Below are 12,734 nucleotides of genomic sequence, written 5' to 3'. Positions count from 1 at the left end.
GCATGCATATGTAGTCCCAGCTATTTGGGAGGCTGAGGCAGAAGGATTGCTTGAGCCGAGGGAGCAGAGGTTGCAGTGAGCCGAGACTGCACCACTCCACTCTAGCTTGAGTGACAGAGTGAGACTCTGTTTCAAAAAAAAAAAAAAAAAAACGATTATAATAGAACTGAAAAATTCTTATCACCTAATAACATCATAGCTGTCATAATGTGGCAGTGCAAGGTATTGCCTTTCCTGTGTTTAGATGTGTTTAGATATATAAATTCTTACCATTGTATTATACTTGCCTACAATATTCAGCATAATAACATGCAGTATAGGTTTGCAGCCTAGGAGCAATAGGCTGTATCATATACCCTAGGTGTGTAGTAGGCTACACCATCTAGGTATAAGTATACTCTATGATGTTTACACAATGACAAAATGGCCTAATGATGCATTTCTCAGAAAGTACACCCACTGTTAAGTGATGTATGACTATGTGTGTGTGTTTGTGTGTAAATATATATTTCATGCTTGTAAAAGGAAAGGAAGGCAATGGTTTAGTCATGAAATACTTAGAATTTGTTTCTGTGTGGGGTTCCTTTTCTTTCATTTATAAGATCAAGATTCAAATGGATCTATAAACAAATGGACTGACTCAATCCATGGAGACATGTAATATTGAGACTGAAGCAAATCAATGGATAACTGAATTTTTCTAGCCAGGTGCAACATAACTCATGATTTTTTCTCATGGCTTTGTGCTGTCTTTGACAAGTTAAGTTTGTTTGATATTGTATAACAATTACTAAATGCTGCATACTTGGATTTTTAGTAAATGAATTATTTCCCTCTGTTTATTAAAGTTTACTGAGATATAAAAATATTTCCTAAATAATAATAAACATAAAATATACTGGTACCTGGGCTCTGGTCTGCCAATGTTTCAGTCCAAATGATTAGGACAAATATAATTAGTAGGATCTTCATTTTGTTAGTGAAGATTTTTACTTTTGTTCTGCAAAAAAGAATTATTTACAATATGAAAATTTTTATTTTTTACCATTAAATAACTGTGAAGATAGTTGTATTAGAGCATGGTACACTGTAAACAAGTATTTGTCAAGCAGTGCCAAGTGTGTTTATAAAATTCATCAAGCATTTGGAGTACCTGTTGAAAATATTAATGCTAATGTTTGGTGAGCCCTGGCTAAGGCTCAAACACCTTTCTCTTGCTTGACAAGTGTCATCTAATTTAATTCTCACAACAATCTTATAGGGAGGTACAATTACTACACTTACGTGACAGATAAGGAAACGGAAGCACCAAATGTCTTGGTAAGAGGTAGATCAATCCACAGTACTAACCCAGACAAAGCAATTGCATCACCCAACCTCTTAACCACTATGTCATAAGCTTTATACAAAATTAGTGTCCTCACAAAATTTACATAGTCACTATTCTCTACCCTTTACTGTTATGCCACTATCATATATGTTCATAATTTGGCTTAAAAAGCCAACAGCTACACATGTCTCTTCCTTCACTGAGTCCTTGTGAATACTGCTTCCTCACTTACAGTTATGCCCAATTTCACAAAGTACCTTAGGTTTGGTTTTTCCACATAGTTCACAATCAGAACGCTTCCTGGGAAATTAAAATCTCAGGAATTTAACCAAATCAGAGTTTGTTCTTTATAAGAATAGAAATATATTAAAATGGCCAATACTCAAAAAATAGATCTGCCTTAAAACAGATACCAAAGGTATAAGGGCTAATTTTTAGAGCTCTTTTGAAATTGTTACTCATTAAGGAAGATTGATAGAATCATTGGAAGCTGGATGTGGAAAAGACCCTATAAATAATTTAGATTAAGCCCCCAGTTCAGAGGAAACAACATTTTTATCACCCCAAAAAGAAACCCCAAACCCATAGCAGTCATTCCCCACTCCCTCCCCCGTGCCACCCTTCTATAGGTGCTGGCACTGATCTTTCTTTCTCTATGGATTTGCCTATTCTGGACATTTCATAAAAACAGAATCACATAATATGTGGCCTTTATGTTTGACTTCTTTCATTTAGTATGAGTATGTATCAGTACTTAATTCTTAATTCTTTTTTATGGCTGAGTAATATTCCATTGTATGGATGTATAACATTTAAAACATTAATTGTCAGTTGATGAACATTTGGGTTGTTTCTACTTTGGTCTATTATAAATAATACTGCTATGAACACTTATGTACATGTTCATGTGAATATACGTTTTCATTTATCTGGAGTAGGTACCTAGGAGTGAAATATTTGGTCTTATCATAACACTATGTTTAACATTTTGAGAAACTGTAAAATTGTTTTCCAAAGTGGTTGTACTATTTTACACTTTCAGCAGCAATGTATAAAGGTTCCAACTTCTCCACATCGCCATCAACACTTATTTTCCATTTTGTTATTATAGCCATTCTAGTGGGTATAAATGGTTTTCATTTGCATTGCCCTAATGAAGAATGATGCTATCTTTTCAGGTACTTAATGGCCATTAGTATCTCTTACTGGGTGAAACATCTATTTAAATGCTTTACCCATTTTTACTTGGGTTATTTGTCTTTTATTGTTATAATATAAAAATTCTTTATATATTCTAGATGCTAGAATACTAGATGCTTCACAGATATATGACTTGCTAATATACTCCTGCCATTCTGTGGGTTGTATTTTCACTTTTTAAATGTGTCCTTTGAGGCACAAGTGATTTTAAATTTGATAAAGTCCAATTTATCTGGGGTTTTTTGTTTTATTTTGTTCCTAATGCTTTTAGTGTTGTATCTAAAACACCATTGCCTACAGTCACTAAGGGTTACTTGTATATTTTCTTCTAAACATTTCAGTTTAGCCTTGCATTTAGTTCTTTAACCCATTTTAAGTTGTTTCTGTGTGTGGTGTGAGGTAGGGATACAATTTCACTCTTTTGTATGTGGATATACAATTACAGTTGTCCTAGTACCATTTGTTGAAAATACTTTTCTTTCACCATTGAATTGTCTTCACACCCTCATCAAAATCAAATTTACTATGAGTGGATGAGTTTATTTTTAGACTCTCAATTGTATTCTATTTATCTATATTTCTATCCTTATGCCAGTACCACATAGTCTTGATTATGCTACTTTTAAGAAAGATTTGAAGTTGGAAAGTGTGAGTCCTTCCACTTTGTTCTTTCTCAAGGTTGTTTTGGCTATTCTGAGCCCTGTGCATTTCTATATGTGTTTTAGAATCACCTTGTCAGTTTCTGAAAAAAGAAAAAAAAAAAAAAGGCATCTGGATTTTGATAGGGTTTTCATTGAACAGGTAGATAAATTTATGGAGTTTTAGCATCTTAATATTGTCTTACAATCCAATAATATGGGTTTTCTATGGAGAATAGAATTTTGAGATCTTATTTCATATTTTCTCTGATGTTCTTTAAATATAGGAGATCATAAGAATTCAAAGATAAAGAGGAGACCTTTCTGTACAGCCACGTGAATTCCAAAGCCAATAAATGTTCAGAGCTGTGTATACATCCTTCTTTAGGTTGGTGGTATGTTTAAAGAGTAAGATTAAGCTGGTCTCAACCCAGTAAAGCTCAGCAGAGTTTTACTTATGAACACTGGAGCCCATAGGACATATCCCAGGTGACCATTCGTGCACACATCCCTTGGCTTAGCTCTGCTCTCGTTCTTTCTTCAGCTCAAATTCCCACTTTGCATGTCTTAGCTCCAAAATAGTGTCAATAGCTTAATTTTGTAGATGTGGAATTGCTGAGTCAAAAGTATATTTACTTTAAGTTTCTTTGGATACTGCCAAATTGCCATCCTTTGGGTACCAAATAATATTCCCTTACCTGCCCCAACATAGTATGTCTCACTATTTTCACTTCACATTCCTATTTGTCTTTTCCATTATTTACACTGTTTTGGTATAAGTTATTCTGATTAGTCTGTCTTTTTTATTGTTCATGCTTCTGAAATAAATTTTTTTCATATTTTTTTCATTTTTTTCATGTGCTTATTTTTAATTCCCTTGGCAAGTAATATATGCCCAGGAACAAAGTGGAAGTTTGTATTCCTGCAGATAAGATGGAGATAGAAGAGGGCAGCCTCTCAGAAAAGAAAATGTCCAGTGTTATAATCTAGGCTTTACCACTCCCAATCCCCTCTTCCAGTCCTGTAGTTATTCAGGGGAAGCCACTGCTTATTAATTGTTAATTTTCTATGACTCTTGGTCCTTTGATGGCTCAGCCTCCCTGTCTCTTTTGTAACATCTTGAAGTTTGGATTTCGTGCAGGAAGTCAGCAGGCAGTGCTAAATTTCCAACTTTTCCAAAATTCAAAGTTTCCCATACCAAAGAAAAAATGAAAAAATATTTAGAATATACAGACTCTAAGATATAATAGTAGGGATCCCTTTGGAGAGAGTTGAATCATATCTCTAAGGCTCCTCCTAACTCTAAAATTATCTGATCCTGTGATTCTATGATGGAAGGACCTGAGGCACAGAGTGGCATGTATGAGTGATACTTTAAGGAATTAATTGGCCATTCTGGAGGAGACATACCCCAAACTAGACTTGGGGCCCAAAGAAACTCCAAGTTTGAATAGCTACCAAGTGAACCAACTCATCCTTTCTCACACTTTCAAATGCTCAAACTCTCAGAGGCTGATTGGGAATTCAAAGTTAGTATCACATCTGAGGGAAGGACACCCCAAGCCCACTTCAGGGTGGACCAACAGCCAAACTGCACATCTGAAGAGAAGGCACACATGCCGAGGGCTAGGCAACAATCAGCTAGCCTTGCTATTTCCTGTGGGGATGTTCAGCACACGTAGATCAGCCACATAGAGATGGGGGCTAAAGCTCCCTAGCCACTGCCAGGAAACAAAATAAGAGGGTAATAATAGACTAATGAATAATCACATCCCTTCTTTTGATTGCATTCCTTTGGTTAAAAATATCTGTGAAGGAGGGACGGAGCAAGATGGCCGAATAGGAACAGCTCCAGTCTCCAACTCCCAGCGCGAGCGACACAGAAGACCGGCGATTTCTGCATTTTCAACTGAGGTACTGGGTTCATCTCACTGGGGAGTGCCGGACGATCGGTGCTGGTCAGCTGCTGCAGCCCGACCAGCGAGAGCTGAAGCAGGGCGAGGCATTGCCTCACCTGGGAAGCGCAAGGGGGAAGGGGGTCCCTTTGCCTAGCCAGGGGAACTGAGACACACAACACCTGGAAAATCGGATAACTCCCAACCCAATACTGCGCTTTAAGCAAACAGGCACACCAGGAGATCATATCCCACACCTGGCCGGGAGGGTCCCACACCCACGGAGCCTCCCTCATTGCTAGCACAGCAGTCTGTGATCAACCCGCAAGGCAGCAGCAAGGCTGGGGGAGGGGCGCCCGCCATTGCTGAGGCTTAAGTAGGTAAACAAAGCTGCTGGGAAGCTCGAACTGGGTGGAGCTCACAGCAGCTCAAGGAAACCTGCCTGTCTCTGTAGACTCCACCTCTGGGGACAGGGCAATAACAAACACAGCCGAAACCTCTGCAGATGCAAACGACTCTGTCTGACAGCTTTGAAGAGAGCAGTGGATCTCCCAACACGGAGGTTGAGATCTGAGAAGGGACAGACTCCCTGCTCAAGTGGGTCCCTGACCCCTGAGTAGCCTAACTGGGAGACATCCCCCACTAGGGGCAGTCTGACACCCCACACCTCACAGGGTGGAGTACACCCCTGAGAGGAAGCTTCCAAAGCAAGAATCAGACAGGTACACTCGCTGTTCAGAAATATTCTATCTTCTGCAGCCTCTGCTGCTGATACCCAGGCAAACAGGGTCTGGAGTGGACCTCAAGCAATCTCCAACAGACCTACAGCTGAGGGTCCTGACTGTTAGAAGGAAAATTATCAAACAGGAAGGACACCTACACCAAAACCCCATCAGTACATCACCATCATCAAAGACCAGAGGCAGATAAAACCACAAAGATGGGGAAAAAGCAGGGCAGAAAAGCTGGAAATTCAAAAAATAAGAGCGCATCTCCCCCGGCAAAGGAGCGCAGCTCATTGCCAGCAATGGATCAAAGCTGGACGGAGAATGACTTTGACGAGATGAGAGAAGAAGGCTTCAGTCCATCAAATTTCTCAGAGCTAAAGGAGGAATTACGTACCCAGTGCAAAGAAACTAAAAATCTTGAAAAAAAAGTGGAAGAATTGATGGCTAGAGTAATTAATGCAGAGAAGGTCATAAACGAAATGAAAGAGACGAAAACCATGACACGAGAAATACGTGGCAAATGCACAAGCTTCAGTAACCGACTCGATCAACTGGAAGAAAGAGTATCTGCGATTGAGGATCAAATGAATGAAATGAAGCGAGAAGAGAAACCAAAAGAAAAAAGAAGAAAAAGAAATGAACAAAGCCTGCAAGAAGTATGGGATTATGTAAAAAGACCAAATCTACGTCTGATTGGGGTGCCTGAAAGTGAGGGGGGAAATGGAACCAAGTTGGAAAACACTCTTCAGGATATCATCCAGGAGAACTTCCCCAACCTAGTAGGGCAGGCCAACATTCAAATCCAGGAAATACAGAGAACACCACAAAGATACTCCTCGAGAAGAGCAACTCCAAGACACATAATTGCCAGATTCACCAAAGTTGAAATGAAGGAAAAAATCTTAAGGGCAGCCAGAGAGAAAGGTCGGGTTACCCACAAAGGGAAGCCCATCAGACTAACAGCAGATCTCTCAGCAGAAACTCTCCAAGCCAGAAGAGAGTGGGGGCCAATATTCAACATTCTTAAAGAAAAGAATTTTCAACCCAGAATTTCATATCCAGCCAAACTAAGTTTCATAAGTGAAGGAGAAATAAAATCCTTTACAGATAAGCAAATGCTTAGAGATTTTGTCACCACTAGGCCTGCCTTACAAGAGACCCTGAAGGAAGCACTAAACATGGAAAGGAACAACCGGTACCAGCCATTACAAAAACATGCCAAAATGTAAAGACCATCGAGGCTAGGAAGAAACTGCATCAACTAACGAGCAAAATAACCAGTTAATATCATAATGGCAGGATCAAGTTCACACATAACAATCTTAACCTTAAATGTAAATGGACTAAATGCTCCAATTAAAAGACACAGACTGGCAAACTGGATAAAGAGTCAAGACCCATCAGTCTGCTGTATTCAGGAGACCCATCTCACATGCAGAGACATACATAGGCTCAAAATACAGGGATGGAGGAAGATTTACCAAGCAAATGGAGAACAAAAAAAAGCGGGGGTTGCAATACTAGTCTCTGATAAAACAGACTTTAAACCATCAAAGATCAAAAGAGACAAAGAAGGCCATTACATAATGGTAAAGGGATCAATTCAACAGGAAGAGCTAACTATCCTAAATATATATGCACCCAATACAGGAGCACCCAGATTCATCAAGCAAGTCCTTAGAGACTTACAAAGAGACTTAGACTCCCATACAATAATAATGGGAGACTTCAACACTCCACTGTCAACATTAGACAGATCAACGAGACAGAAAGTTAACAAGGATATCCAGGAATTGAACTCATCTCTGCAGCAAGCAGACCTAATAGACATCTATAGAACTCTCCACCCCAAATCAACAGAATATACATTCTTCTCAGCACCACATCATACTTACTCCAAAATTGACCACGTAATTGGAAGTAAAGCACTCCTCAGCAAATGTACAAGAACAGAAATTATAACAAACTGTCTCTCAGACCACAGTGCAATCAAACTAGAACTCAGGACTAAGAAACTCAATCAAAACCGCTCAACTACATGGAAACTGAACAACCTGCTCCTGAATGACTACTGGGTACATAACGAAATGAAGGCAGAAATAAAGATGTTCTTTGAAACCAATGAGAACAAAGATACAACATACCAGAATCTCTGGGACACATTTAAAGCAGTGTGTAGAGGGAAATTTATAGCACTAAATGCCCACAAGAGAAAGCAGGAAAGATCAAAATTTGACACTCTAACATCACAATTAAAAGAACTAGAGAAGCAAGAGCAAACACATTCGAAAGCTAGCAGAAGGCAAGAAATAACTAAGATCAGAGCAGAACTGAAGGAGATAGAGACACAAAAAACTCTCCAAAAAATCAATGAATCCAGGAGTTGGTTTTTTGAAAAGATCAACAAAATTGACAGACCACTAGCAAGACTAATAAAGAAGAAAAGAGAGAAGAATCAAATCGACACAATTAAAAATGATAAAGGGGATATCACCACCGACCCCACAGAAATACAAACTACCATGAGAATACTATAAACACCTCTACGCAAATAAACTGGAAAATCTAGAAGAAATGGATAATTTCCTGTACACTTACACTCTTCCAAGACTAAACCAGGAAGAAGTTGAATCCCTGAATAGACCAATAGCAGGCTCTGAAATTGAGGCAATAATTAATAGCCTACCAACCAAAAAAAAGTCCAGGACCAGATGGATTCACAGCTGAATTCTACCAGAGGTACAAGGAGGAGTTGGTACCATTCCTTCTGAAACTATTCCAATCAATAGAAAAAGAGGGAATCCTCCCTAACTCATTTTATGAGGCCAACATCATCCTGATACCAAAGCCTGGCAGAGACACAACAAAAAAAGAGAATTTTAGACCAATATCCCTGATGAATATCGATGCAAAAATCCTCAATAAAATACTGGCAAACCGCATTCAGCAACACATCAAAAAGCTTATCCACCATGATCAAGTGGGCTTCATCCCTGGGATGCAAGGCTGGTTCAACATTCGCAAATCAATAAACATAATCCAGCATATAAACAGAACCAAAGACAAGAACCACATGATTATCTCAATTGATGCAGAAAAGGCTTTTGACAAAATTCAACAGCCCTTCATGCTAAAAATGCTCAATAAATTCGGTATTGATGGAATGTACCTCAAAATCATAAGAGCTATTTATGACAAACCCACAGCCAATATCATACTGAATGGGCAAAAACTGGAAAAATTCCCTTTGAAAACTGGCACAAGACAGGGATGCCCTCTCTCACCACTCCTATTCAACATAGTGTTGGAAGTTCTGGCTAGGGCAATTAGGCAAGAGAAAGAAATCAAGGGTATTCAGTTAGGAAAAGAAGAAGTCAAACTGTCCCTGTTTGCAGATGACATGATTGTATATTTAGAAAACCCCATTGTCTCAGCCCAAAATCTCCTTAAGCTGATAAGCAACTTCAGCAAAGTCTCAGGATACAAAATTAATGTGCAAAAATCACAAGCATTCTTATACACCAGTAACAGACAAACAGAGAGCCAAATCAGGAATGAACTTCCATTCACAATTGCTTCAAAGAGAATCAAATACCTAGGAATCCAACTTACAAGGGATGTAAAGGACCTCTTCAAGGAGAACTACAAACCACTGCTCAGTGAAATAAAAGAGGACACAAACAAATGGAAGAACATACCATGCTCATGGATAGGAAGAATCAATATTGTGAAAATGGCCATACTGCCCAAGGTTATTTATAGATTCAATGCCATCCCCATCAAGCTACCAATAAGTTTCTTCACAGAATTGGAAAAAACTGCTTTAAAGTTCATATGGAACCAAAAAAGAGCCCGCATCTCCAAGACAATCCTAAGTCAAAAGAACAAAGCTGGAGGCATGACGCTACCTGACTTCAAACTATACTACAAGGCTACAGTAACCAAAACAGCATGGTACTGGTACCAAAACAGAGATATAGACCAATGGAACAGAACAGAGTCCTCAGAAATAATACCACACATCTACAGCCATCTGATCTTTGACAAACCTGAGAGAAACAAGAAATGGGGAAAGGATTCCCTATTTAATAAATGGTGCTGGGAAAATTGGCTAGCCATAAGTAGAAAGCTGAAACTGGATCCTTTCCTTACTCCTTATACGAAAATTAATTCAAGATGGATTAGAGACTTAAATGTTAGACCTAATACCATAAAAATCCTAGAGGAAAACCTAGGTAGTACCATTCAGGACATAGGCATGGGCAAAGACTTCATGTCTAAAACACCAAAAGCAACGGCAGCAAAAGCCAAAATTGACAAATGGGATCTCATTAAACTAAAGAGCTTCTGCACAGCAAAAGAAACTACCATCAGAGTGAACAGGCAACCTACAGAATGGGAGAAAATTTTTGCAATCTACTCATCTGACAAAGGGCTAATATCCAGAACCTACAAAGAACTCAAACAAATTTACAAGCAAAAAACAAACAACCCCATCAAAAAGTCGGCAAAGGATATGAACAGACATTTCTCAAAAGAAGACATTCATACAGCCAACAGACACATGAAAAAATGCTCATCATCACTGGCCATCAGAGAAATGCAAATCAAAACCACAATGAGATACCATCTCACACCAGTTAGAATGGCAATCATTAAAAAGTCAGGAAACAACAGGTGCTGGAGAGGATGTGGAGAAATAGGAACACTTTTACACTGTTGGTGGGATTGTAAACTAGTTCAACCATTATGGAAAACAGTATGGCGATTCCTCAAGGATCTAGAACTAGATGTACCATATGACCCAGCCATCCCATTACTGGGTATATACCCAAAGGATTATAAATTATGCTGCTATAAAGACACATGCACACGTATGTTTATTGCGGCACTATTCACAATAGCAAAGACTTGGAATCAACCCAAATGTCCATCAGTGACAGATTGGATTAAGAAAATGTGGCACATATACACCATGGAATACTATGCAGCCATCAAAAAGGATGAGTTTGTGTCCTTTGTAGGGACATGGATGCAGCTGGAAACCATCATTCTTAGCAAACTATCACAAGAACAGAAAACCAAACACCGCATGTTCTCACTCATAGGTGGGAACTGAACAATAAGATCATTTGGACTCAGGAAGGGGAACATCACACACAGAAGCCTATCATGGGGAGGGGGGAGGGGGAAGGGATTGCATTGGGAGTTATACCTGATGTAAATGATGAGTTGATGGGTGCTGACGAGTTGATGGGTGCAGCACACCAACATGGCACAAGTATACATATGTAACAAACCTGCACGTTATGCACATGTACCCTACAACTTAAAGTATAATAATAATAAATAAATTTAAAAAAAAATATCTGTGAAGACAAATCTCACCATTCTGAATGAGAAACTGTATTGTTTTATGGGGCAATCTATTTTATAACCTATGGCATGAGGTGTTAAAGTGACTTGGTGAAGTAGGGAGAAAAAGCTTAATTTAGCAAAACATAAAGGCACATGATAAAGCCTGCAACCCTCTAAGAAGTTCAGACACTAAAAGGAAAAGAAATTATTTAGCGGGTTATAACCACACAGCAAAGGCCTTGGTGTAATTCTTGAATCCATGAGATTAGAAGTAAGTATGTAAACAGTTTATTAGAGGCTTAGACTGCTAAATCCTAAATCAAGCATGTCACAAATGTTGCAAAAGTAATTGCAGTTTTTAACCATTAAAAGTAATGGTAAACTATAGCATTCTGAAACCACCAAGTTTAATTTCTCTTTCTCTCCTTTTGCAGTCAAAGGAGCAAAAAGTCCTGAAATATGGTAAGAAATAAAGGTCAGGTCATCTCCCCTCTGTCCTCTACACTGTTTCCCTTCTCCCTAATGCCTACCTTCCAGTTTCCCTGGTTAAGCATCCCTCACTCAGGATCTATGCAACAAAAGCTGGCCAGAATATGGAGCTCCAGTAGAGGGAGAAGGCACAGCTTTAGGAACCATAGTCTCCAGTTGATAAGGGCCTTAGGCTGCAAATGCACCATTCATGCACACCCAGCTGAGGATCTGAGGTCACAGAATGAGTCCATGGCTGAGCTAAAGCTTAAATTCTCGGCTTAGCCTCCCTGGTGCCTTATCGCATTTCTGGAGCATCTGGAGGGCACATTGAGTTTTCCTGTCAAAACAAACTGTGAGGCTAGATAATTATTTCGCCTTATTTTCCTGTGCTGGCTGTCCATCCTGTGGGTGCCATATGACTCTACTTCCTTTGGTTTTCATTACTTTTGTTTCCTCCATGGCACCACTACTCCACACTCTCAAATCTGTCCACACCTAGACACTCATTCTAGCCACCTGGACTGCCACGTCCCTCCTCTTCTTTGGTACCTATCATATTTTGCCTTGTACTGAAGTTACTGAAAGACTTTCTTAATCCCCCACTTCTCCTCTTTACCCAGTAACACACACACACACACACACACACACACACACTCTCACACATACACACAGACCACTAACACCTATAAACTCCTTGAAGGCAGGACTGGACTATTCATTCCTTGTCATTGAACGTCCCACTTGCTTAGGTGAGTGCCTGCTTTAGAACAGGCTCTCAAGAAATATTTGCTGAATTGAGTTAATTACTTAGGAAGTGATTAAAAGCCTCATTTATCCAACTATTGTGCCTATTAAACCTCACACAGCAGGAATTCCAGAAACTTCTAGAAGCAAAAGACCATGTTTGGAATATCCTGTGATTGATAAAGTAAGGATCTATGCATGGGAAGCAAACTCCACTAATTTGAGCAACTCTGGGGAAAAGCTGAACACCATATTGGAGCATTCCAGACAAGTCCCAGGGAACCTGCTCTAGCAGGAGGGGCTGTGTAAACCATTCTGGTTCCATCTTTTCAAAAGGCAGAGGCCTTACAAATCTTCCTGGGTCAGCCCA

The 12,734-nt window shown here is 39.3% G+C and overlaps 1 protein-coding gene across 1 annotated transcript in view; it reads right to left on the bottom strand.

The window, feature by feature from the left end:
- LOC105490396 (collagen type VI alpha 5 chain) overlaps positions 1-12,734 on the bottom strand; it is a 122,852-nt gene that overhangs the window by 94,499 nt on the left and 15,619 nt on the right. Inside the window, exon 2 of the mRNA XM_011755944.3 lies at positions 906-1,000. Within this exon, the coding sequence (XP_011754246.2) occupies positions 906-972 (67 nt within the window). The 5' untranslated portion in view covers positions 973-1,000. The remainder of the gene's footprint in view (positions 1-905; positions 1,001-12,734) is intronic.

This window comes from Macaca nemestrina, chromosome 2, assembly GCF_043159975.1.
Source record: "Macaca nemestrina isolate mMacNem1 chromosome 2, mMacNem.hap1, whole genome shotgun sequence".
NCBI classification, from domain to species: domain Eukaryota; kingdom Metazoa; phylum Chordata; class Mammalia; order Primates; family Cercopithecidae; genus Macaca; species Macaca nemestrina.
The sequence above is the reverse complement of the archived record's forward strand: the minus strand, read 5'-3'. Positions and strand labels throughout refer to the sequence as shown.